This window comes from Cephus cinctus, unplaced genomic scaffold, assembly GCF_000341935.2.
Source record: "Cephus cinctus unplaced genomic scaffold, Ccin1 Ccin1_scaffold1205, whole genome shotgun sequence".
Classification (NCBI taxonomy): domain Eukaryota; kingdom Metazoa; phylum Arthropoda; class Insecta; order Hymenoptera; family Cephidae; genus Cephus; species Cephus cinctus.
In genome coordinates, this window is record NW_014333672.1 from 316,399 (window position 1) to 342,960 (window position 26,562).

Below are 26,562 nucleotides of genomic sequence, written 5' to 3' on the forward strand. Positions count from 1 at the left end.
GGGGGGGGGGGGGCAGCCGTCGATTGAGATTGGCAAAATTTGAATTTAGGTAACAGCGAAGATTTGTTTTCTTTGGAGGATCATTGATTATTCGTAATGACGATTGAACTTTTGCCTCTCTTGGGATCTGACCCCCCACTTCGTCGTATTAGCTCACACACGCATGAACCATTGAACACTCATTTCAACTCTGTAAATAGTTCATGACCCGCACCAAGGAGGTCACAAATTCTAACTCCTTGGCACATATTCTCATGTGAGGATAAGGCCGAAGGAAAAGAAAAAGTATTAATTCCAACCTGGGATAATCAATTGATAATGATGATAAGGACGTTTGAACGATTGTCTCTAGGATGAAACAATAAGCGAATAAGATTTAACGGGAAAATTGTTAAGTTATCTAATAAGGGTAGATAAATAAAGGGATAGCGTGGGATGAGAAGAGCCTACTTGAGAAGATGAATGTGACGAAAGGAGAGTTAAAACTTTATGCTCGAACTCTTGGACACAGACTCCTTACGATTTAAAAACTTCGAATTATACTTCATAGTTGCGATAGTCAACATTAATATGCTATAATTACCGAATTCTATCCGTTAAGAATGCGGTAGATCTATGGTGTGTGTCTCGTTGCCGAATATCAGACGTAACCTCTTCATCGGCGGCGGCGGAGGATCCAGGTTCAATTCACGTTTCTTATGCCGCCTTTCTCTGTCTCTGGTTTTGTGCTTTTTCCGTCGTCTAGCGTCATCTACACCTTCGACTCTCAAAACTTCGTATTCAGGTTCATAACTGTCCTCGCTGAGGCTGGTACCCGATTCGATTACGTCGTCCAGGACTGGCGAGCGTTTCATTCGCAGTGTGAGCTTCAATCTGCCACCAGTTCTCTCTGGTGTAGCTGGACAAACTCGACAATCCGTTGGATTCGCTCGCCATTGACAATCTGGCAATGGTGGAGCTTTTTTTGAATTTCCACTATCTTCAAGCCTGTAAGAAATGTATATATGCATATATTCTGTGAATTAATAACTCTATGTGGGAAATAATCATTGAGAGTATCCAAAATGTTTTTACCTGGTGCGACTTGCATTGATTTCAGCGAAGTTGTCTCTGGATAGACAGCTTCCGTCAGAATCGACTGACTGAATCTGTCGCTTTTCATTTGGAGGCCATGGCTCTTGAGGTAAAAGAACAGGAGGTTGTGTTTTCCTTGATTCTTCGTTATACCGATTATCTTCCAGGCGTGATGTCACTTGAGAACATTGTCTATCCTCGTGTTTGCTGCGCCTTATCGTTGTGGTACTCAGATCCTCCAGGTTACTTTCTTTTTCACTGAACTCATAAATATCACCTTGAATTCCAGAATCATCATCTGCTACTCCCACCACGGGTGCCGCTACTGTCGTCTCTCTATCCCTTCTCTGACTTCTCGTCAGTCGGCCATTTGCTTTTGCTTTGCCACGACCTCTCGATGATGAAGACGATACCGATGTACCATCTTTTATATTTTCTTGACCTTCTACGTCATCTTTCTCCGACCTAGACTTTAAAGAACGTTGTCTCAATCGCTTGTGGTTTCTACGCGAACGCAAACTTTTGTCCGACGTTTCATTTCGTCTTTGCGAGGATCTTTTCAAGATGAAATGACGATTCTTATCAGACTTTACGTTACCAGTTTCGTCAGAGTTTTCACTCTGCTCCAGTGAATCTTCATCCTGATTTTCTTTCTTGCTAAGAGTCTCATCAAAATCGAGGTTAGGTGAATGTGCATCAGGATTGTCGTATTTATGCGACCTGGATTCGTCACGGTCTTTCAGACTCATTACCTGAACTTCCTTTCTGGGAAGAATGGTATTCTCACTCTGAATCTCATTGCTACGTTCTTTTTTAACATCGCCGGATCTCAGATCGAATTCATGATTCTTCCCACGCAAACACTCCACAGTTGCTGCATTAATTCTATTGAATTCATCATTATCTGAAAAATCCGTTGCATCAGTGGACTTTTCACATTTTCTATGAAATTCCTTCGGCAAAGACTGTTTAGATTCTTGAGGTATATTTTTTGAAATGTTTAACCCATGAAATTGACCATTCCTTTCATTTACTGCGTGAAGCGTAATATCAGTTTCATCGAGATCAAGTCCATTGAAACTATATTCCTCGACATCTTTGTCTTTAATCGAAGAACTCCGATGATCATTATCCACTCGTCTTTGACCATTTCTATAAGCTGTAGAGCTATTTTCCTTGGAGATTGAAAGCACTTTGTGAGATTCCGTATAACCCCCAACGGAATCGCCCGACATTGCCAACTCCACAGGCATGTTAGCATTGTCTCTATCCTCTTGATCATTTTTACTTGCACAATTAGTCCTAAGAGATGTCTTAGAGGAATTCATCGACTCGCGCAAACCTGATTCCAATTTTAACAAAGCAACATGGGAGTCAAATTTTGAATGATGCTCGGTTACATGAGAAACCGGATTCGAGCGATTGGTACCACAGGCATTTGTATTTGATAAGTGAGCTCGTCCAAAGGTGGAGTTTTTCAAAGGATCCTTTTTGTTGGTTTGTACGTGAATCGTGTGTTGTTGAAGAAACTGGTCCTCCACGGAAGTCTCTTCAGTTTCCATTGTCATAAGGTTCTCTGCTGTTTGACATCTTGATATTTTCTCTGGACATTCCTTTTCGAAACTGGTACAAAGTCGGTGGTCCAAGTCAGTAAAATTATTAGTTCCATTCCCATGAGAAATGTCGAGTCTGCAATTATCACTGAAGGCATCTTTGTCCAAATCATCCTGGCACTCTTCCTTTGGCGAACCAGAGAAACCTTCTGACTCGCCTGTCGCCACTCTATCAGAATCTTCTTTTCTATGACCAATTTCAACTTCTTCTCTATTATTTGTAGTTGAGCTGTTGGAACGTGAAGATCTGTCATCCTCAGTTGCACGATTTCTTTTGGTTTCTGTTCTTTTTTGTAGCCTGTTAAAAAAATACGAAAATCATGTAAATTTCTGTCTACCAATCGAGAAACACAAAATAAAATGAAATCCAGTTTACCTTGAAGCCCTCAGACTTTGATTATTTTTAAGACTATTGTTGTTGTTATTTTCAGTCTTTGCAGGATGCTGCTGCTGTTTATTCCTGAGGTTTCTGGTTGTGGAAACTGACGATACGTGGGGTCTTGTTTGTGAAGTTTCACTGTTGTTTACTATAGCAGGTTGTTGCTGAGCAATATCGGAAAATCTACAACCCTGAGCTATTAATAACTCAGCATCGTATTTGGTTAGTCCCTTTCTTCGTAACTCTTTCATGCTAAGAGATTGTGGCGCCACCGCAGCATTGCCAACGAGAAATGCATTCTTCTCAGTGAGAGTTCCATCTGTCTGCTGTTTAGCGCCATTCAGAGGCTGCTGTCTGTGCTTTGTTCGATTTATACGATTATCTGTTTCTCTCAGACGATATCCTAAAAATAAATATTCCGTTAAAAACTAATCTTACGATATTAAGTTGATATTTATGTTGTAAAAAAATGATTAGATTCTTTGACAAGATTACGGACTTTCCTTATACCTACCCGAGGAAAGTTCTTCCCCTGGTTTTTGATTAGCAAAAGCTCCCATTCCACGTCTTTCGCAAGTTTCACATTCGCAGTAACAATTACCATCACCAAAGAAATCTTCACCATAAAAACAAGTTATCTCTTCACCTGCTTCAATGTCACGCAAAACCTTAACGCAAGCTGTGTCTCGGCCAGTCGCAACAAACTGAAAAAAGACGGGCAATCAGACTTTTAAAACATTTGAGCTTATACAGAACCGGATGCTACAGTTGACTGATTGTAATAAAACCGAACCTTGCAATTGGCTCGACAATCATGATTAATATATGCAGCGGGTCCCAACCATAGTTGAGCGCAATTCTTCCGACAACTGAACATTACAGAAAAATCATTCTTCCCAGGATGTAGTAGAGCAGCTTCTTCCTGTAATTTGACATTGTAAACAAATATTTCTTTTTTATGATTTTTCGAATCGAACCTTCTCAGACAGCTCTGCTATACAGCCAACGAGACAGGATATTTTGTCATGCTTCAGCCATTTACGTGTTGCACAGATTTTTGCACCTTTTTGACCCTCCAGAGAATATCTATAGCAAGGCTCGATTGCAAATCCAGAATCCTTGTCGAATACCCTCAAATACCGATAAATCTGAAAGTTAATTATTATTTATTCATTCAATGACTATCGAATCTTTTTCACTGTTATTGACTAATGTTTTAGTTTGTATTTACATGTTTTTCGAGATTTATTTGCTGTTGCTTAGATTTTGTATGGGGTAAGCGTGCACCCCAATCACCACCCATTAATTTTTTGTAAGCTTTTTCATAGTTTTGCGTTTGAATGAACTCTGTGATGATTTTACGGAGCTCATCTTTGTTAGCTTTGAGTGGTCTGTATCTATTGGAAAAAAAATATATTCATTATTTATACTTCTCGTACTATTTAATCAGTCATGTACATCTCTTCAAAGGGCACACTTATTGGTAACCTACCTGATGTTCATTTTGTGTGTCGTAAAACCCAAATAAGGATCTAGTACAAGAGAAGTAGCTAGATCATCATTATCAGAAAGTTCTTTGGGGGTCATGCCACCTCCACCACCAACCATATTGGGCTGCATTTTTGTACCTACAGAGCCACCCAATCTCCGCTCCTGCTTTCTAGCTGCAGCTGCTGAGCCCTGAATTGATAGGCAATCCACCACCATTATGCGACCCTTGCTCTCACTGCAAACATGACAGTTGATTGAATCAACAAGACGAATTCATTAAAGAAGAATATGTCAAATATTTGTATTAGTTTAATAAGTGTTCTTCGTTGCATTAAGGAAGGGAGCATGTTGATGTACTACTATATAACGATGCTGTGACCAATAATAATATCACATGCTATCGCAAAATGGGAGCATCAATGTTACAGCACTAGAAGAAATGAAAAAAAAATTCTTTTTCATACACGCATTTTGATCATTTGTTATAATAAATCGAGAGCACATTCATTTGCAAACTACTGAAAATTGATTGATTACAAGACAAAAGGTATAATGAAAGTTAAATTAAAAATACTCCACTAACATAAATAATAAAATCTACATTTTTCTTTGTTACAAATTAACATAATTACAATGAAAATAAGATATCTCATTAATGAAGTGCAAAGTAGAACAGCTAAGTAGACATCAGATCTATCCACTCACAGCATTAATTCTCTTGACAATGGCAGAATACAAACATAATAAATATAATCTGCATCTCTCAAATCGTAACACCAAGAGCAGTATTGATATAAAATGTTTTAAAGCCGATCCATCCAGTCCATTTCTATCCATAATTTAGATAAAATATCAAAATGTTATATGTAAATGTTCACTATTCAAAGTTCAGTCCACTTTATAATACTGATTTATAAATGCTATCATTGTGACAAGGAATTATAAATAATTCAAACGTCAAAGAAGGAATGCAGTTATTGGGAAAATGATGAAGGAAACAGGTGTATCGTGAGGAAACAGTGGTGTTTTGCTGAGGACAAATTAATCCTATCACAGGGTCAAGTTCCCAGGTCTTGACTGAAATAAGAAAAAAAAATGTTGAAATTAGTGAAGAAAACAATGACGACGCTTGTAACGTTACTAGGAAAACTTAAGGAGAAAGCTCTATCCAGAACCGCACAAATTTTCCATCGGACAGGAAAAAGGGCTTGTAATATTTTGACAATTTGACAAGGGGCCTGGCGACCATGCCCTGTTCACTAATGGCCGCAGAGGGAGCCGAGGGATCCCCGAAACACATTCGTTCCTAAATTTGCAAGCCACGTCGGCCCGTTTTCGTCTGAAGAACATCCAACGATAAAGCACAGTATCCAAAGGAGGATATAATTACCGTAAAGAACCGCTCCCTATAGCAGAATTCTCGCATTTCGGCAATAATCTCAGACTTTTTCGCCGTGAGGAGAAGACGCGTTCTGACCTATCATGGCAGGTTGACCGCGGCACGCATACCCCAAAAGATCACAGTTCCATCGTACGACTACTCTTTCATAACCGTCTATAAAGCTCCTTGCACTTCCGAGATTATCCGGAATTTTTCAATTCTCAAAACTCCAAATCCGAGGCTAAAGATTTCTAAAGAACACGCAGATTATTCTTGTTTTGGAACTATACAATATCGCGTACGTCATGCGTGCCTTGAACACGCTTATCTAGTGATATTTCCAGATCTACCATCAGGTTGAACTTTAATAGAGACTTTTCAATGACACTAGCAAAAACAAAGGGAAAATTTAATCTTCACGGTCTAGAAATCACGAATATACCATCGAGAGTATTCGTTTACCTGACTGTATTAATCACGTTTTACATTTCGGATAGTTACGTGGTCCTTGTCAAGTAATTTTTTATTACTAGACGTCAGAACTGCGTTTCTATGGCGACCCTTTGGCGTTCATTCCTCATTGAGTTACTTAGCAACGATATGAAGCGGCAAAATGGAGTAAAATAGTTTATTCCAGTTGGTTCTATGAGCTCCTTATCATATTCAATTCCTACCAAATATATTTGTTACACCAACTGTAAATTCACGAATGCTAAAAGAAATTCGTGAGATTCTTCTACAAAGCTTCATCGTCGTCAACTCGGCATCATATTTTCAAATTAATTAGATTTTATCATTATTACATTCTGCACAATGGTTTATCTGAGGTTATAGTTACTCCATAATAGAATTTCATTATTTAATTCATCATCGACTTATACGCATTGTAGACATACTATACATATGATATAGATCATTAACAGGACTAAAAATAGTTATGGTTTTTCTACCTCTTATTTAATAAACTTTATTATACCTTATCTTATCAGTCTTTATGTCAACTGCCAAGTACTTTCAATAAATTTAAAAGCTAATAAGATAAGTAGTTAAAATTTTCTCTGTACGAAATACCATGCAAAAATTTGTTAATGCCTTAAAGGCGATTATTTAGCAAAATTATGTGAATATATGACACATAGCGGAAGTGCGTATAATCTAAGAATAAACTATATTTATTTTTATTTACCGTACTAACTCCGATTTGAATCAGCGACAGATAAAATAAAATTATTAGAACATTGAAGATAAACAAAAATTTTATCTTGGTCTATTGTAAAACCAATAATTACTCTGCACTCGAGTAAAGCCTCGCACTATTTCTTATCGAAATTGTGCTTCTTAAAAGGCAGAGCTTGCCAATATCCGATAACAAACCTATCACGACAGTGTAGTCGATTATGAGAAGCTTTAAACAACGGACAAACCTTCTTCACTCAAAATTTATAAAATCTCCATTATTGTCTTTAGTACGTAGGTTAGGTTATATTTCAAAGGTATAAATCGTGCACATGCGCAGAGGCTTTACACGGGCGGAGGGGTGCTGTAGGTGTCAGAAAACACGTGTCGGGGCAGTGCCGTATTTACATTATTATTAAAGCCTTAAAAAAACTCATTTACAACAATGACACTGGAAACTTTTGACGGAGATGTTCAGCAATTGAATAACTTAAAAGCGGGAATCATCGACTTCGTAGCTGGATCCCTTGGTAATTGAACATTTTTTAAATTATTGATATTACTCACAGTTGGACTATTTATATATGTGATTGAATGTTGCAACATATAATATAAAGATATCATTGCATACAAGGTTGCTGGACTTTTGTACGAATGTAAACTATACTTGCTGTTATGCTCCACTGGATAATCTTATAAACTTATTCTTCGTTGTATACTTGAATAATTGTTCAAAGTTCACTATAAATAACACATATTTAATGTAAAACATGTAAGGATATTATGAAAGAAAAAGATTTTAGCTAAACTGCAAAATATGACTTCTTGAAGTTAGCTGTAGATTGTTTAATTTCTTTACATGTCTTTCAAGAAGGAGTAGTATTTTGTAGTTTTACCAAGATTTTTTGAATGTAGCAATGATGTTAAAAAGAAACTGCTAATTATCTTAAGTTGATATATTGCATGATGCAATGTAAATTATATAAGTAAACCCATGTGATTCTTGCGTAGATATATATTTGAATTATTCTTCCAAGTACTAGAACTTAGTTTTTTATATAAGAGACATAGGCCATTGTGTAAATATTTTATAATACATGAATTTTCTAGTTAAAGAGATTCATGCATTTATCAAGTAGTAGTACTTTGTTTGATAAGTAATTAATCTGAAGAAATTATTTTTATTTATAGGTGGGACAGCATTAGTATATGTGGGACAACCATTAGATACTGTTAAGGTGAAAATGCAAACCTTCCCTTCTATGTACAAGGGAATGGTAAATTGTTTCACAACAACATTAAAGTCTGATGGTATAGCTAAAGGATTATACGCAGGAACTGTTCCTGCACTTGTAGCTAATGTTGCTGAGAATTCGGTTCTTTTTGCTGCTTATGGCGGATGCCAAAAGGCTGTTGCTCACTTAACAGGTATCAACAATTTTTTTCAGAACATTATTTGAGCACAAGTCCAAGTAAATAATTTCTTTTGTTGTTAGGAGTAAGAAGTGTGGAGGACTTGAGCTCACTGGGGAATGCTACAGCTGGTTTCTTCGCTGCTTTTTTCTCATCTCTAACATTATGTCCAACTGAATTGATAAAGTGTCAGTTACAGGCAATGAGAGAAGTTCAAGTTCAAAGGACAATATCTGGTGGATCTATAGTAGGTGTCAAATATTATTTAATCTTTTCACAAAACAAAAACAAATTAGAATCAAGCATTCTTTAATACACAAGTAAAAAATTTTAGAATTTTATTGGTCCATGGGAACTGACACGGCAGATCATGCGTAGAGATGGATTCACTGGTTTATTTAGAGGTCTGACATCAACAATTGCCAGAGAAATGCCTGGGTATTTTTTCTTTTTTGGTGGCTATGAAGGTACAAGGCAGTTGCTCACAAAGCCAGGTCAGAGTAAAGAGGACATTGGTTGGCAAAAAACAATGGTAGCTGGAGCTGTAGGTGGTACAGTGTTATGGCTGGTGATATTCCCAGCTGATGTGGTTAAAAGTAGAATTCAGGTAAATTCTATTCACCATCTTATAACAGATATTAAAACACAACCAAACGTTAGACAATTTAATGATGTAACTCTATTTTCTTAGGTGCAAAATTTAAGAGCACCTGCTCTTGTTATAATGAAAGACATAATTAGGACTGAAGGTGTTGGAGCACTTTACAATGGATTAAAACCAACCCTAATACGGACAATACCCGCTACTGCCACATTATTCGTAACATACGAATACACAAAAAAAGTTATGAACGATTTATTTAACAATTGATGTAATTTATCTTTATTCAGTTCTTTCAGCATCATATGATATATTTAAAGTTTCATTTCACTGTTGAAAAAACAAGAGGTAGGACAAGTAAGACAATAATTGAAACTTTAAAGGTATTTTTTTACACAATGTTTGTATTTCCAGAAATATAATGAAAAAACAAACTTTTATTGTTTCTAGAACAATACCATTCAATATAGTGTAGTAATGGAAATCTATGCAGTACATTAAAGAAACTTTCAACGTAATTTAAACTAATGGATTTATGTGGATATCAGTTTACATATAGTAGTGAAATTCATACTATTTGCGCAGGCTAAAATAAAAAAATAAGGTGAAAATTCATCATGTAAGAACGAAATTTTGAATGAAATCTTTCTTCGCTTCCTCATTGGGCAAGTCAAACCATCGGAAATATGGAATCTGTAAAATATACAGGGATTACAGCCAATACCAGTGCGAATAGATGAAATGTATAATTAATTTTCTGATATCGTTCAACATACCATAATGGGTGTATAACCAATTTGCCGTAACTGCCGTAACTTGCTAGCTATTAGTCCACAGTATTGCGTGGTATTCCTAATGTAACAATTAGGACCACCCACTATAATGGCTATCCATTGAGAATTACTCAAATTGATTTCTGGCGCCCTTTTAATGCTACCAAATGGTAATTCGGTTAACAACGGTTCTACTGGAATAGGTTTTTTGTTTCCATCCAGGCAAATATAAATATCAGGTTTTGTATAATGCGGTAATGTCTGATCTACAACAACCGCTGAGTCAAAACCAAAAATTTCCTGTTACATAAATGATCGTATTATTCAAGACTAATTAATTTGATATGTCTGTGATATTGAAAGAAACAGAATTATACTTTGCACGTCTTCAATACGTCGAGCAATAAGGTGTCCGCATTATTAGTCATTTGGTTTTGCTTCATTTTTAAAGTCCAGCGATTTTTCTATCGTGACAAATAAAGTAATTAGCTAGTCTTATTGTAAATTAATAATTATGTACTGTTTACCTGTGCTACTGACTTCCACGTTCCTGCTTCGAGTCTTGGTCCTGTGTAATCTGGAAGCTCTACTTCGACACTACGGTCCAAGAATAAAGCTTCTCTATTTATTTTATGAACATCTTTACCATATGCTTGCAAAATGAAATCTTTCGCTAAGGCTTTCTCAATCAAATTCTTTGGGTAGAGGTTTGCCATGCTCATATAATGTAGAGCACATATAAATGCTTTTCCGAAGCTATAAAAGTCAAATTATAAATGAACTTATTGATAATTGCTATTATAGATATAGAAGTAACAAGGGACGTACGTACTTGTTGATTTCTTCTTCTCGTTCAGGACGATTCAGTTCTTTGATACATTTTTTATAAAAAGGATGTGAGATGTCATAATTGAAGATAGTCATAACATACAGTATTCGTTCGATATCTTTCATCCGGATAACATCTATATTTTGTTCAAATCTGTATAAAAAAAAAATTGAAAAATTAGGTACCGTATGGGGATGCACTTTATTAAATAGTATAATACCTTGCTATAATTATATCCATTAATTCTGCTACATATACTTGTAGACTTGCTGAGGCATGTGAAACATGTAATAAACTTAATAAAGAGAGACGTTGTACTTCAGGTATCAACTTTTCCAAACAAATTCGAAACAATGATATGTGGTTATACTCCATGTTATATCTGTAACAGTGTAGGGCAGTCTTAAATTTTTACAGAAATTATATTCAGAGAGATCTTAAGATTCAATGCTTTGTTAAAGGAAAACAATTAAAATTAACTTTTGAACTTACCGTAAAAATTTCATTATTGATGCTAAAGTTATTTCGTGAATATCTTTAACGTTACCAATTACTTTTTCTAAATAGATTTTTATTATGCTTGAATTTCTGATTGGCGTTTGGGTTTTAAAAAAGCCCATTGCTGCAACACCGAGTTCATCTAGGCTTAAAATATTTATGCAGGACTCCAAACGGTACTCAATTTCATACATATTAATAGGAGGTTTTCGAACAATATTTAAGAAAAACAGAAAGTGAACCAAATGAATTGAAGACAATCTATTTGGTTTATTCCCTAGTCGTCTTAGGGCAAGTGATAAGAAGTGCGTATTCCTTGACTGGCCCAATTGACACCAGAGATCAGCCATCAATAGAAGATCATCAGGAGTCCAATGCATATATCGTTGTATACATTCCTTATCCAAAGTTTTGAACAAATTTTTGTATGTCCCTTCATGTCTTTTTTTTAAATTTTGTACCAATTGCAAATACCGCAAGACTTCTTGTAGTTCAGTATCAGTAATTCGGTGAATATTCTTGGACAATCCATTGACAACATTGTCATACTTAGGGTCAAATATATTTTCAGAATAATTATGAATATAACATACAAGATTTTTAAAATTATTCACCAACTTTTCAGATGACATAAAATTCCAGTTTTCTTGAATTAACTTAGCAGCCTCATCTTCAGAAATAATTGGCAAAAGCTTTGGTGATTTTGCAATATTATATTTATGAGTACTCTTCAAAACTCTATGCGCAAAACTGTTCTCAGTAAAGAATGAATTTTCCTCTTTATCTTCAGCAACCTGAGCTTGTTCAATGATCGTTCTTATTTGCCAAGAACTTGTTATACATTTCTGATGGAATAAAGGTTCAACATTCGTATTTTTATATAGTACACGAACCGGCAACGAAATTTTAGTAGTAGCAACACCACGAACATTGTACAATTTTGTCGTTCTAAGTAATTTATAAAGTCTCTTGGTAAATACACCCATTTCTTTGTCTGTTCAATCGTATTTAACAATACATTATTCAATATTCACAGTTTATTAAATACGTTCCTCAGCAACTAGTTCACTACACCGCACTATAAAAGTAATTTGTATAGGTTACAGTGTACTACCATAACCTCCACGTGTTTCTAGGTGCAGCTATACCAACGACATCTTTAGGTCTCTTCGACATAGACCGGAATCACGTGTTAAATGGATCCGTTCTTCAGAAGAAGAGAATTTCCGGATCACGAAACAACCTTGATATTTTAATCCATTACCCAATACCGACAAGGTAGTGATAAAATAAGCCAATTAAATACAAATTCAAAAAAATTAGAAGAATGGATAGGAACTTTAAATATTGAGAACTAAATTCTCTTTATCACATTTATCAATATTTCTCGCAGTATACAGTATATAATATTTTGGATTAATATTCATCTAGGCTAAAACGAGGAATGAAATTTACTACATGATCAAATGGAACAAAATACGTTTCACATGTTTAATGTTTAGGAATGAGCACATATACAAATTATACAGAGACAATTCACGATAGACAAAGCGTAATCGGCACGCAATTATTTATTTTTGGGCAATTAATTACGTTGTGCAAAGATTCTCAAGAGGAAGACAATATCAATCGGTTTCCGTGTTTTCTATATTTTCCCTTTCTTCTTGCATCTTATTTATCATTAATCCATATTTTATATTGTTCATGTCCTTCTCAACACGGAATCGATAGATTTTCCAGCCACGGACATTCCAGAATGAGAGTAAACATTCCACAACTTGTTGATAACTCACTGAAGAGTTTCAATAGGAGAGAAAGAAAAAGAAAATATAAAGCAAGTCAACTTAAATTGAACAATATAACTAGAAACTGATAAACTAACGTAGAGATGTTACTGCGTTTTGTGCGATACGAAAGATTAAAAACAAAATGTTATAAAAGCTCTTTTCTTGAGCAAATTACCAACTATATATATTTTAATATAATATGCAGAGAATTTTGAACAAGTTGTACATATATACAAGAATTAAGAAGATCGAGATACTTTTAAGAATTAAATGCCCACCTGGCCGACTTACACACGTCAATATGTGATGCGGCTCGCAAAGCAATTCCTCCGTAATTTTTTTATGTATTTTTTTACTTTTCTTGGTAAAGAATAAAAAATATCTTAAAAACCATGTCACCGGATCGGTGTAGAAGATAGATTTGATATACGCATTGGTAACCTGGACCAGGTATTAAGATGAATGTACGTAATACTTTAAAAGATAAATTAAATTTTACAGGAATATATATGAAAATACACTAAAGCTTAAAACGCGTTGCCATAACGGAAAAACTTGTTTCTGATTGAACTCCGCAAAGATTTGTTTATCCAGGAGAATTCGTTTGTCGAGCCGCTGGTGAAAATTCAGTTGTCGAATTAATAATCGCCATCGAGAATGTCCAGTTCAGATGAGAATTCTTGTAAGGGTATTCTTCGTTCGTTAAGTCCATTGTTCTTGTTCCTTTTCTTGTGCTTTTCAGAAGAAGAAACGTACGCTTCGTAGAGAGCATCAGCATTTAATCCCTAGAAAAAATTTTTAAAAATAAATTATATTAACGTCTATTGGATTACATTGTTATTAACTAATATCATATTTTGTTATTTCTAAAATTTGATACTTACACTATCAAGAAGGGCGGCCCATAATTTTGATTTTGAAATTCCATTGAAGTCAACGTGTTCAGGAACTGATCCTTGTTCCTTATTCAAAAACTTCAATTTCGACGAGCAGCCAGGCTCTCCAACGACATCCTCACCCATGCTCATATAACGTTTCCTCGTTTGGGAACCTCTGCACTGACTATGGTAAGGATATTTTCTGAAAAAAAAATATGTATCAGAAAAGAAAACACATATCACTAAAAATAAATAGTTTTATATTAATAACATTTATTTAATTATAAAACTTACTCGCAGTCGATCACCTTTCCACGAGCATAAGTGTAACAGGCGAAGATACTGAGAATGATGATGCACCGTTGAAGAAGCATGTTATCTGATAGAATAAAAAAAAAGTCCAATATAAGTCTTAGTTATTCAGTAAGACATTTTATCGGTTGGAATTTTATTTTAATTACACAACTCATGTTATTCAATTGATTTCAAGTCTTGGTAGTTTTGTCGGTTTACCTCTCGCAACCTTTTTCACGGGCGATCGAGTTTGCCTTTAATTTACAGGACATTGATTGGCTGCTCCCGATGAACGTGACTCTTTTACAAAAATAACAAAATAAACTGAAACCCACCATTAATTCGTAAAGGACAACTTCTATTCTCGACGACATAACGACGAGTCAAGTGACTCCTCTATTATGTGAGAAATCATATTCTTCACCGTTTTCCAGTGAAACGAAGAAATTAAACGCTGTCGCAAATTCCACATGATAGTCAAATGAAAACACGCCTTGTACAAAAGACAGCTAAGACCAATTCACATCCCTTCCTTCCGTCGGCTTCATCTACTTCTAGAGCACGAGGTTCGACTGTTTCTATGAAAATAAAAAATAAAAATACAATGAATAAAAATGTAAGTGAAAAGAATCTACGGTGAATGAAACTTCGAATTACTATAATTTTCTATACAGGCAGTTTCGCACCCTTGCAAGTGGAAAAAAAAACGTAATTGAATGGAAAGGCTCGTTACGTAACACAGATATTTACTCAGCTTCTTTTATTGATAGTCTGAGACCTCGTGGCGTCTTCTGTATATCATTCTTAGCTCGGATTGGATTTCTGTGCTTGTAAAATTTTTTCTCAACACATGTAATCCTAATCTTGGGTGTACAAAAAATGCTGTGCAAAACAAAAGCTGTATAACAAAATGGCTGGAGTGAAAAGCCCATTGAAGAAAATATTGCAGGAAAAAAAACGTGAAAAAAAAGCCGAAGAGAACTAATAAAAATAAGTCAAGTAGATAAAATATCTTTTAATATGTTTAATAATAACTTCATTACCATTTGGCAGCTGTTTCAATTTCATCACGTTAATGAATGCTTGTCAATATTATAAACGATAAGCCAGGAAACTTTAGTGCAATGCACCTTCTTCACACACGAGTAAATTTAAATCCATCTTCGAGCTCGGATTATCTTAGAAGATCTCATCCTACAGAGTGGAAGTGTCACACGGCTCTATGAGGAATAAAGCGATAAGTGAAAAAGGAAGCAGACAAAGATGACGTTACTTATTCATTAAACGTAGCCATCAGGTAATATAAAATTAAATAAAAATTAATTCCAATAAAAATTATTATAAATTATCATTGTTGGCCATGTTTTAAGGCAGGCATCTTGAAGACATCTCAAATAATTGAAGAACAGTTTATTGTATATGTATAACAAATTATGTTTTATACAAAGCATAAAAAAAATAACTCTCCATTCATCATTGACTGTCCAATATTCATTTATAATTGACAAAAGTGTTATGTTAACAATGGAGAATGAGGTTGGTACTTACAATAGATATAATATCTCATCGTTACGTCATCGTGCATTTAGAGTCGAATATTTTGCATGGTTTGAATTGCTTCAGTCAAAGTTATAAATGACAGAAAATCTTTGAGGAAGATAAAATATGAGCAGAGGAGTAAGATTAAGAAATAAAATTAAACCGTATCGTGTCGCGTTACACGTTACGAAATATCTCCAGGATTGGATGCGCGGCGTCTTACGGAAGTGAATCAAGCTGATTATCCGACTTTATAATCGACAACCTTCAAAGAAGATTTCAAGAAGGTCGCAACGAAAATCTTAAATACTCTATGAGAACTCGTATCTCTTTCCATTAACCACTTAAGCTACCAATTAAGACATCTTCGAATTGGCTAATTACGAAATTAATTTGCCCGGGCACCTTTAATAACGAGTATCTTTTGCCTAAATTGAAATGACTTTGGCAGATTACTCTCCTCTCTCTCCCTCTCTCTGTATAATATTTCTCTAATATATATATATATATATATATATATATATATATATATATTATCTAAAATTCTCAGATGTGCATACTCCAGAATTCAATTTATTTTCTCTCACCGTATTCATCCACTTAATTGATTCTGCTCCTTGGTAATATAAGCTTGTTTTTTGGATAAATTACGCATTACATGAATTTTCTTTAGTTCCAATCTTCCTTACACTTCTATTTTAGTCAACATTATCTAAAATTCTCAGATGTGCATACTCCAGAATTCAATTTATTTTCTCTCACCGTATTCATCCACTTAATTGATTCTGCTCCTTGGTAATATAAGCTTGTTTTTTGGATAAATTACGCATTACATGAATTTTCTTTAGTTCCAATCTTCCTTACACTTCTAAATCCTAGAATAGCTGGAATGTAAGCCAGCTTTTCATTTCATAGGTTATCTATATTGTCGGTACTTTATGGTTTAAAGGAAGGTCGCTATAAATATGAAAGTTTTACAAAAAGAAGTAAACGAGCTCTAAGCAAGTGTTCCGTTATATTGTTTAGACATGAAGCAGGAAAAGGCATAAGTTTTTCGCAACGGCCGTGCACGACAAAGCATCGTGGAAAATGACAAGCTGCCTTTGAAAGCGCGCGGGTATCTTTCAAATAAAAAGTACACGAGCCGAAAAATATTTAACCTATTTTCATTTTTACGTTCATTATATATTATACAGTTATTTATTCAGCCACGAGGAACGATCAATAGTTAGTAATAATATTGATATCGTCAAATTATTAACTATTTAGCAGTACTCTTAATATTTGTAGTTAGTTATCGAGATTTATAATACTTTGACGTAACTCTGGACATGCAGCACGTAAGACACACCTCGTAAAATTTAATCATCCTTTTATGCGTGGTAAGTTGCAGTTTGCACAGCTGCGACGAAACTACAATGATGTAAGTCAGATTAGATTAGGTTAGACTAATTGTGAGTTTCGATTGAAAAATCACTCACGGATAGATACTACTAGCCCGTTAAAAAGTTCGAAAAGCTGTTACTTTTCAAATTGTTTTTTTTTTTTGTAGTTTCCAACAGTGATTTCGCGTGTATAACAATACTTCTCCATAAGGAAGATTGATTATATATATTAAATAGACATTATTCGATATAGTGCATGCAGTAATTTGCATATACCTTATATGCGTAGTCGCTATTAGCTAACAATTGTTACGATAACCAATCGTGAAAAAACGATCGAATAAATTACGCCGTTGACAAGAATCGTAACGGCTTTATAAACGCAATGTGAATACGTGCTTTGATATACGGGGTGCTGAAATTTTTAAGTATTAAGACACCATATAATTTTCTCAAGAAATTTGTATCTTGGAATATAAATCACAAGTTCGTCTACTGGATCGAGCAGTTAAAACTTTTCTTCGGGATAATAAGAAAGTTGATGAAACTGACCTGAGACCTGGACATTGAGGTTATTGAATAATTTTTCAACATTTCAAATTTGCATTCTAAGCGCCACGTCGTAATTTCTTTAGGCACTCATTTATCTGGCCACACCTGAACCTTTGAGATTTCTTGCTTCTAGTTTGGTCTGACAGACCCCTTAAGATTGAAACTTCACTTAAAATTTTGTACTCTGACATATTGCTGGTTGGTTAACCATATCTGTTTTATATGCACGGTGTGCTTCTCCGTAGGTTAATACACCGACGATCATCGGATGCATCTCGGATCATCGCGTCGATATACGTGAATACGTTATGAAAACTTATGACGTCAATTAATGTTTGTGGGAAATGCAGATCTGGTCTGCAGTAACTTACGTGTTCGTAGAAGTTACAGTGTGTGCTAAAAAGTTTACTCGAGCATTCAACGCGCGAAATGCCATGGGAAGTTCTTATCGTTTTACAACAGGTTATGTTCGGATTTGTCCCAGAAAACTTGTCGAGATATTTGCGTATAGAAATTAACTATAATATATACATTGACCTGCTTAACGTACATAATAGAAAAAAGTAAAATATACTCGTGCTGAAATAAATGATAAAAAGAAAAATCACTAATTTTATATAGGGAATTTATTGAATTACTATATTTGACTTTTATGACGCAGAAATTACATAGCAATCTTTTTGTATGTGAATGGAATCAGAGAAACGTTGAATAAAATTTTTCTTTAAGATGATTCTTCAGCGAGGGAAAAAAAATTAAAATACACAATGAAGGATATAAGAAAAAAGTATCCAACAATTTGGTAAGTTCGAAGCATCTGCTGTGCAAACATGGTGAGACGAAAAGGGCTTCTTTCTGGTGAGTTGAGGAACCCTTGAAATGTTCGTTGACACTTTATACAAAGCTCCCACTAATTACTTGATCGTTCTTTAATTACGTTTTGAATTATAGACTTTATCAAGTTATAATATCGTTATCGACAATTAGAAGTATTTAACAAATTATAAGAATATTTATCGGAGATCTAATTTAAAAGTTTTGTAACAACTGTGATCAGGACAATGGGCTCAGTGATTTGAGTATTGCTGAAAATTGTATGAGAATTAAAGTGGTAAACAGTGACCGATTAAAGAATTTTATATACAGTTTCAAACAGCAGCACGTGGCGAATCTTTCGGAATTCTGTCGATTTCAAATTCGCATGAGATTCGTACCTGTCGTCGGAGTAAATAGCGCGGTTAATTTAAACTCAAATACGTGTCAATTTATTAACGGCGTTAATATAATTACATAGATTACGTAAATCACGATTAAAATAACCAATCAATTTGTCAAATATTTTCTAATCATCCAATTAACCCGATAAATAAAAATTATCGCATTCGAATGACAACGATTCGGTCAAATTAATTTCCGTATCTATTGAAGTGTATATATATGTATCTGTAATATACTATATACGCACGTATATAAAGTAATGTAATCCTCAACGAAATTCCATAATTTACCATAGCTTCTTCAAAGAATGAAATTTCTTTATAAATTAGAAAAATAAATAAGTTACGTGAAATTTTCTATTTCTAAACAAATGAAATTTTGCTATAACCCAAAAGGCTATCTCTTATCGACGTCATCCATAAATTTCCAGTTTTACTTAAAGTAACTGAAAACGTCTATAAATTTTATATGGACGCTTTAAAATAATATTTTTTTTTATTTCTATACGTTATCTGAATCTTCAAATCCATTTTTACCTTCTATTTCCTTTTCTACTCTACTTAATCAATAGAAAACTTTGTACAATTCATCCTAAAGAGAAAATTGCTTGCATACAACAGATCCGGTGCAACACAGCTTGCCAGTAGATTGCAGGGACAGCCATAAGGGATGAGAGTCATGGGATTTTCTGAGAGACATATAGAAGAGGGATGCTGATTGTGAGTGAGAGTGGAGCCAAGTGCAAGGGTTTGCAATCGGGCCAAGAGGTCAAAGGGGCCAATGTGATTTCTGGGATGTGGGACGTCGCGGCGTCTCCCTGTCTGCGTCGAAAGAGTAGCGTATTCTCGAATTCACAGTATTTCCTGAAAATACTGTACCACCCCAACGTCCATCCTCACTGTCACCACCCAAACTGAAAATTCTATAGCTAAAATTTAAGGCTAATTGAAAAGCCCCATTCAAAGAAACAGAATGAAACTACCTTTACATTTTCTCTGACTCTTGATTCCTATTCTAAAAAAAAGCCTGTAGAATTCCATATTTTAAACAAAATCAAAAACTTTACCATAAACCACAACAGCGAATGGCTTTCATATTTTTGACATATAAACATTACTTGTAATTAACAACTATTGTTAATTTTAATAAAGCGCAATATAACCGATTCACTTTAATCAAACACCCCATTGAATCTACATCAGACATCCTACGCATGTACAATTTTGCCAAATATGTCCAGCAGCAGCTCCGGTGACTATTTAATCAAATAGCATCACACATGATATCAAACTGCGTATTTCAATTCAATAAAAAATCCTACAATCGATTGTTCCATCCACTACTGATTTGATATCTTGATTTCAGTATGGAATCCAGAGTAATACTTTCCTACTTTATAATACAATCAGCGTGCATGAAAATCCAAGCATTTGTAATTTGGCTGAATCAACGAGGAAGAGGAATTGTTCCCATGAAATAATATTGTGGCGCCAGATCGAAGCTCCTATGGCAATTTCGAAGCTCCACTAACAAGAAGGTCACTGCAGTTGCAGTTGCACTTGCAGTACCATCATCTCATATACTCGCATTCCAATGATACATATTTCTCGCATCCCTATACCGTGACATAGTTATTACATTTGTAGTGTGGCGTATTCTACTGGATAAGTGGCAACGTTCACCCAATCCTTATCTTTCATAGGAATGTCAGACCTAGCGAATTTTATGAGACGCCTTTGCATCCCACTGTGCCAGAATACATTTGCACCTGTCATTTAAGAAGCAGTCGATACTCGAGTTACAGTCTACGCAATTTTCTTTTTAAAATTAGAAAACAAAATTGGCAACAGATAACAACATTACATTAACCATACGAGTGATGTGGAATATTTATAAAAGTTCAAACTACATAGTGATAAAGAGCAATGGAAATTATGTATTAAGATAATGTTCAATTTTGGAAAAATTCTTATATGTTATTCAACACAGATTCAATGTGTTTTTCATAATCTTTTTAAGACGATCTGGTTGGCTTACCGGCTAGATTCTTTTTCTTTCTTGGACGTAAACTTCCGGCTCCACTTCCGTTCTTCTACTTCTCTCTTCTTCGTTGGACTTTTCTTTAGCGTTTTAGTCTCTTCACTCTAATTTTTCTTTTCTTTTTCTTTTCTTTTTCTTTTCTCCCACCAGCTCCTCCTCTTACGCTGGTGAACAAGCGAATGCAGCACTCTTGCTCGTGGTAGCGTTTGGGATGTGCGCGATTTTGATTTTAATACAGCACAGCGATACGAGGTACAGCTGGATTGGGACAGGGGGGGAGGATTCAGTATCCACTGCTACCAGAGCTTTGAGTTTGGAGGTCAGAGGGTAAGTGATTGGTGGAGCTTGCGCGGCTCGCATTTATACAGTAACCGGGGGGTTCCCCTTCTTCTGTCTTCTTCTTCTTCTTCCTTCGCGCACTCAACCCCTTGCGAAGATCCTGTGAGAACCCCCCCTGACCAATACGTCGTTCTCCTTGCGTCATCAGCCCCCGCAATGATGACGTCATTATAGGGGCCCACAAAAACTGATTTAGACAGTTTTTCGGATTATTTGAAAATTTTTATAAATTAAATTCTTTAAGTGCTTAAATTAATCACGTCCACTGACATCGGTCGTCGGACTAAGAACTTTTATTTTAGTTTTTAATAAATTTGTATATGATATTAATGTCCAGTTGCAGCTGCTAGACTGACTGGAAGTAGTGGCGCCGAGATAATCATCCGAAAGCAGATAGATGGCCAATCGTAAACCTAGGAAAGAGATTGGGTAATGAGAGCTTTTATTGGTTAGTAACAATGCCATTTCCAAATCAGAATAATACTACGCACAAGAATAGGTTTCTGATAGCTATTAAGTTACAGCATATAGTTTTATGTGAGAGTAATTAAAAATTCTATTGTTTTACATAGCACAAGATTCTTTAGCATGTTCAGTAATGTGACAAAATAATTATGTACCTTATACACCTACGCCTAAGGGATGGGTTGGTCCCCATAAGATTTTTTTTGTCCAGGCAAGATTGCCGTTACGGTAAAATTTGAAATGGCAAATGAAGTAAAATTATTTTTCTTCATTTCAAAGTAACAAATGTCCAAACGGGTGGAACAATTTGGGTAGGAAATATTATTTATATTTATCTTTACTATAATAATATTTTAAGATACACGCTCGTGTAACATGTATATCCCGAGTTGGACAACTACGAAAAAGTAATTAATGTGCTCTGCCTACGCAAATTACTGTGGATACTCATTAAAAAGTATAGGCAAGACTTGGCAAATTTGAAAAGGAGACGTCTTGGGTATGAAGAATATAAAGAAAAGAAAAAAAAAGGGAAAGTAGGATTAGATCTGTGATAAGTGTCGGGACTCTGAATACAATTGCTAAGCTATTTTTGCGCGAAACAAGAAAAGCGTGGTGAAACTTTACGTAATCCTTACGCTATCTCGCACGATTTTCAAAAATTGGACCGAAACAAAGTGCCAAGCTGCCAATTTGAATACACCATTACGAATCTTCGTCAAGGTCCTTGCTCTTATCTAATAGATCTACCCTTGCTTGGTTTCTGGGGAAATTTCATGATAAAAATTCTTTCAACAGGCTCGATCAGTTATCATTCGACAATTAAAAGCATGCGGATCAGTTTTTTTATATCTATGACGCATCTTTACTAGCGTTTATTTCAAGTAAGTTACTTTCGGGATTGCTTATAGAAATTAAGTATGAAAATTTTTCCATGAAAATAGAGTTTCAAGCTTTCACGACTCTTGCTATGAATTCATGAACTATATATTTTTATAGATAACCTGATATACTGACTTTGATGCAAGGTGAATTAATACAGTTGAACAAAGACTATATTAAATGTGTTTCTGACAGAAATGCTCTTGAATAGATATAACTTATTTTATATCAGTAAACTTAAAAAAAATCGATATTCTCCATAGTATATTACTCGTTAGCTGCATAATAATAAAATAACTGTTCAAAACGCTAAAAGCACTTTACTCGCATAGATAAGAGAGAAAAAGAGAGATAGAGAGTAACAATTAATTGAAGAATTAATCGAGAAAGTGGATGAAGAACGTCACTGGAAGAAAGGAGCCCAGACTGAGTGGCGCCCTGTTAAAGGAGCACATAATTTCCCATTTATTGTTGTAAAATCGATTCGCAATTGTCTCAAGTATATATACAAAAAATATACATACTTTCAAAACTTATTATAGAAAGTAAAAATAGCAACAAGAGCAAACTCAGATTCTCAATTCTGTCAATGAATCAAAATAAAGTATACATATAACGCTTTTAAATAATCTTTCATCCCATTCCGATTATTATTTTAGATGATTCCGTCTAAGAATCAATCAATGTATCACTGACAATTTTTAGAGAAGCAAAGTGTACACACATCAAATTTTATGGATTTATGAATTTGAGAAATCTTAGGTCTATTTTCTCTCTTTTTTTTTGCGTGGGCTGCGCGTAAACCATGAGACGCGATGAAAGAGCATCCTAAGTCAAGGGCATAACGTGTTCTCCCTAGATTCAAGTTTTCTGCCGCAGCCTGTCTCTCCCCTGCTCCTCCAACATTCATGTTGACACATTAGCTCAAGTCAACAAACTTAGGTTGGCACGGCGTCCCTGCCTTTCGCTCCTGTATGCCCATCAGTTTATCCTTTTATATTCAGACATTCAGTAGCAGCCAAAATAGCGATTGGGTGCTGGTCGCATTAGACTTCTTTAAAAAAATATACTTTCGGTGCTACCATTGCTACCAGTGCTACCAGTGCTACCAGTGCTACCAGTGCTACCAGTGCTACCACTGATCGTTTTTCTTTTTTCACAACTTTGATATTACTGCTCTTGTTCTTATTACTTCCCGCATCACTGTGCTTTTCTTATGTGCTGATAGATTGCAGAGAAGGAAGAAATGTGGATCGATAATTGATTTCACTTGATACGATATTGAGATGAGAAAAACGTAAACGGGAAATCCTTGATCAGAGTGGATGAACGGGACCGGATGTAGTTAAGGAGTACAATCGGCCGGACTGAAATCTGTGAAGTGAAGTAGGTCGGTATTAGGTTCGACGTATATTTTGAAGTATTTAAAATGAAAAAGTATGGCAATCGGTGTAAAAAAAATTATATTTTGAAGTTGACAGTGCATTTGGTTACTTATAAAACAAATTAGTGACTCGTATTTTAAGATGAATCAAATTTTCTTGAAAAGTTTACTAAAGTGTTTGAATAATTTTAAAAAATCATGAAAACAATTTTACCGTATGTATGGTTTACAAATTTCAAATTTCAAAGTCGCTTTTCACTTACACAATCATCCGGCATGACATTGATCAAAGTAAAATCATGTGGAATTGCATCAAGCCAAATTATTTCTACAGAGAAATTCAATTTGGTTACCTAATCGAAACCGTTCGATTACTCTTCTATGACAAATGGAACTCCTTGACACTGGGCAAATATACATTGTGTGTACACGCTTATACATTATTTCGAGTGTTGCCTATATACAGGGTCATTCAGTTCAAACGAATCTGTCAAACTTGATAGACATCATTGGAACAGCATGTGTCAAACGTCCATTGCACAGATTAAGTAAAATTTTCCTGTAATATTTAAGAAGGTATCATGACAGTTGTCAAATCCCTAAGCGGTATACCTTTTATCTGAATCACTCTATATATATACTCTCCAAGGCTTTGTCAGAAATCAACTCAACAAACGTCTATGTTACTATTTACTTTAAGCTAGGCTTGCTATTAAACAGTATAATTACAACGAGGTATTATATTGATCATGTACGCAATATATTCGCAGTGCGTATAATCTGATATCACCTTGATAAGAAAACATACTGCAAGCAATCAGTAGCTTTTAGCTTCACATAGAAATTATGTAATACTAACCAATCATAACGTTTGGTGAAACGAACCTTTGGCATCAAGAAGAATGGTCTTTGGGTTTTCCATACCTTGTCAATTAAGCACTTGTTGCGACTCGCTACCCCTAAGATTAATTAAACAACTTACGTAAACTCAACATCTGTCAGCTTGCACAGAATGGCTCCGATTTTAGCTACAAATACTTAACGTTTCATGATATACAACTGTGCAAAAGATTAGAAATAGAAATAACTTACAAGTACGAAACAAATCCACAATTTTTCATAGCTCCAAATTAACCTTCATTATTAAGCATAGAAATTCCATGTATCTTTCACTAAGGATCTAATTCCGCAGTGGACAAAGGAATAAAATTAAAACAATCTCCGATTGCACCGTACAATCGTGACGTCGTCAAATCGTTCAAGTACAAAGCTTCGAAGGTTCTGTAGGTAAGGAAGGAAAAGTTAGTAAAAGTTCACCATACTACAAACCTGTGTTTTTCCGTGATCCATTTTCTGCCAAGTCTCTGTGAGGGCGTAAAGTCGCGAAGCGGGAGCGTAGGTTGCTGGCGCCAAGAGAAAGACGAAGGAACGAATGGCTAGAGAGCGAAAGAGATGAAAGGATACTGCATTTCATTGAAGCATAACGACGAAGACGAGGACGAGGACGTCAGGAGGATGGAGGGTGAGTGGATCACCCGGTGAAAGGCTACGGGAGAAGCGAAAGCCATAAATAAAGTGAACTCGAGCTTCGTATAACCACGAAGATGCATCTTTTAGTCATTTCGTATACATATCCGTGTATATATATGTAGGTATATCCTCTTGCAGCAGTAAGGTTAATTTTTACAAACTAAATTTTATCGAGCGTCCATAGGACAATTATCGTTATTACACTTAACAGCTTTGCTAGTACCGCACTCTACGTATTTCTCTCACTTTGATACTAGTGTCTTAGACTAGATCGTGATCTCTGGATTTTATGGGTTGGAATCATCGTTTTCATCGAGGTTACGTGAATCTCAATTTCTTATAAAGGACTTTTAAGCATTGCGATAAACTTTTCAGACTTTATTCTCTCACGGGCTGGGATTTATAACGTGATTCTCTTTGACGACATCGCTAGTGATTTAATTCGGTTATAAACTTCTTTTTCTTTGCTATTGCGTACGTGACTGAAATAAGCAAAATGTTCCGTGAGATAGGGATAAATACGCAAGTTATTTTGTGTTACAAATTACAGAGGCTTCGTTTACCTTATTGTAGATTTTTATTTGGGGTTAGGTGGTCAAGACTCCGGCTGACCAGTTGAAAATACAAGTCAAGGGCCGTCTGAGGTTTAGATCCAAAGCAAACATAATCAGCAAGGTTCCTGCTGAATTTCTTGGACTTTACGTTACACTTTCTTATAATTGGACTACCCTGAGTTTATAAATTTAATTTAAAATGTCTCTTGCGTACCTATGAATCAATGAAAGTGAATAAAAAACTGCTGTGTGATATCTACGAGTTTGCTGTAGATGATAATGCGACACACTTAGGCAATTAGCAATGGAGATTAATTTCAGACCATAAAGTTTAGTGTTTTGTCGCTGAAGTTTTTTTTTTGATATTAAATTATTAACAGGTTGGTTAACAGCATTATTAGAAATTCAATATTCCACAGGTTCGTAAAACAATATTCGAAATTACATTACACGAATCAGTCAATGGTTTGACTGTTATACAAATTTG

General features: G+C 35.2%; 4 protein-coding genes and 1 long non-coding RNA gene across 15 annotated transcripts; 1 reads left to right on the forward strand and 4 right to left on the reverse strand.

The window, feature by feature from the left end:
* Window positions 1–6: 6 nt before the first annotated feature.
* LOC107272637 (dentin sialophosphoprotein) lies at window positions 7–7,263 on the reverse strand. Of its 6 annotated transcripts, none has more exons than XM_025089890.1 (10): window positions 6,401–6,445; window positions 5,263–5,634; window positions 4,559–4,792; window positions 4,298–4,463; window positions 4,044–4,214; window positions 3,860–3,988; window positions 3,566–3,770; window positions 3,064–3,469; window positions 1,075–2,985; window positions 7–987 (listed from the first exon to the last, which is right to left on the reverse strand). In XM_025089890.1, exons 2-10 carry the CDS (start codon window positions 5,265–5,267, stop codon window positions 597–599), a joined length of 3,618 nt encoding a protein of 1,205 aa, XP_024945658.1. In that variant the 5' UTR covers window positions 5,268–5,634; window positions 6,401–6,445; the 3' UTR covers window positions 7–596. The 6 variants fall into 6 exon arrangements, with proteins under 6 accessions (XP_024945658.1, XP_015605459.1, XP_015605460.1 ...); XM_015749973.2 differs by lacking the exon at window positions 6,401–6,445 and adding an exon at window positions 5,948–6,289; XM_015749974.2 differs by lacking the exon at window positions 6,401–6,445 and adding an exon at window positions 5,948–6,285 and having other exon boundaries at window positions 3,581–3,770.
* Window positions 7,264–7,333: 70 nt separating this feature from the next.
* On the forward strand, window positions 7,334–9,652 carry LOC107272641 (mitochondrial ornithine transporter 1). Of its 2 annotated transcripts, none has more exons than XM_015749983.2 (5): window positions 7,334–7,644; window positions 8,306–8,542; window positions 8,611–8,774; window positions 8,862–9,134; window positions 9,219–9,652. In XM_015749983.2, the coding sequence occupies exons 1-5, from the start codon at window positions 7,560–7,562 to the stop codon at window positions 9,396–9,398; spliced, it is 939 nt and encodes a 312-aa protein (XP_015605469.1). In that variant the 5' UTR covers window positions 7,334–7,559; the 3' UTR covers window positions 9,399–9,652. The 2 variants fall into 2 exon arrangements, with proteins under 2 accessions (XP_015605469.1, XP_024945662.1); XM_025089894.1 differs by lacking the exon at window positions 7,334–7,644 and adding an exon at window positions 8,083–8,193.
* LOC107272639 (FAST kinase domain-containing protein 5, mitochondrial) lies at window positions 9,644–12,475 on the reverse strand. 2 transcript variants are annotated; one of them, XM_015749980.2, is made up of 7 exons: window positions 11,223–12,475; window positions 10,951–11,112; window positions 10,734–10,883; window positions 10,429–10,657; window positions 10,279–10,365; window positions 9,905–10,201; window positions 9,644–9,821 (listed from the first exon to the last, which is right to left on the reverse strand). In XM_015749980.2, exons 1-7 carry the CDS (start codon window positions 12,212–12,214, stop codon window positions 9,744–9,746), a joined length of 1,995 nt encoding a protein of 664 aa, XP_015605466.1. In that variant the 5' UTR covers window positions 12,215–12,475; the 3' UTR covers window positions 9,644–9,743. The 2 variants fall into 2 exon arrangements, with proteins under 2 accessions (XP_015605466.1, XP_024945660.1); XM_025089892.1 differs by lacking the exon at window positions 10,951–11,112 and having other exon boundaries at window positions 11,847–12,463.
* A 230-nt stretch (window positions 12,476–12,705) lies between these two features.
* On the reverse strand, window positions 12,706–21,695 carry LOC107272643. 4 transcript variants are annotated; one of them, XM_015749990.2, is made up of 5 exons: window positions 20,919–21,695; window positions 14,523–14,765; window positions 14,188–14,272; window positions 13,900–14,095; window positions 12,706–13,800 (listed from the first exon to the last, which is right to left on the reverse strand). In XM_015749990.2, exons 3-5 carry the CDS (start codon window positions 14,265–14,267, stop codon window positions 13,654–13,656), a joined length of 423 nt encoding a protein of 140 aa, XP_015605476.1. In that variant the 5' UTR covers window positions 14,268–14,272; window positions 14,523–14,765; window positions 20,919–21,695; the 3' UTR covers window positions 12,706–13,653. The 4 variants fall into 4 exon arrangements, with proteins under 4 accessions (XP_015605476.1, XP_015605475.1, XP_024945665.1 ...); XM_015749989.2 differs by lacking the exon at window positions 14,523–14,765 and having other exon boundaries at window positions 20,919–21,691; XM_025089897.1 differs by lacking the exons at window positions 14,523–14,765; window positions 20,919–21,695 and adding an exon at window positions 14,407–14,428.
* A 2,342-nt stretch (window positions 21,696–24,037) lies between these two features.
* LOC112495088 lies at window positions 24,038–25,178 on the reverse strand. Its single transcript, XR_003061291.1, has 3 exons — window positions 25,084–25,178; window positions 24,877–25,028; window positions 24,038–24,550 (listed from the first exon to the last, which is right to left on the reverse strand). It is a non-coding gene; the product is annotated as an uncharacterized LOC112495088 (long non-coding RNA).
* Between the last annotated feature and the right edge of the window lie 1,384 nt (window positions 25,179–26,562).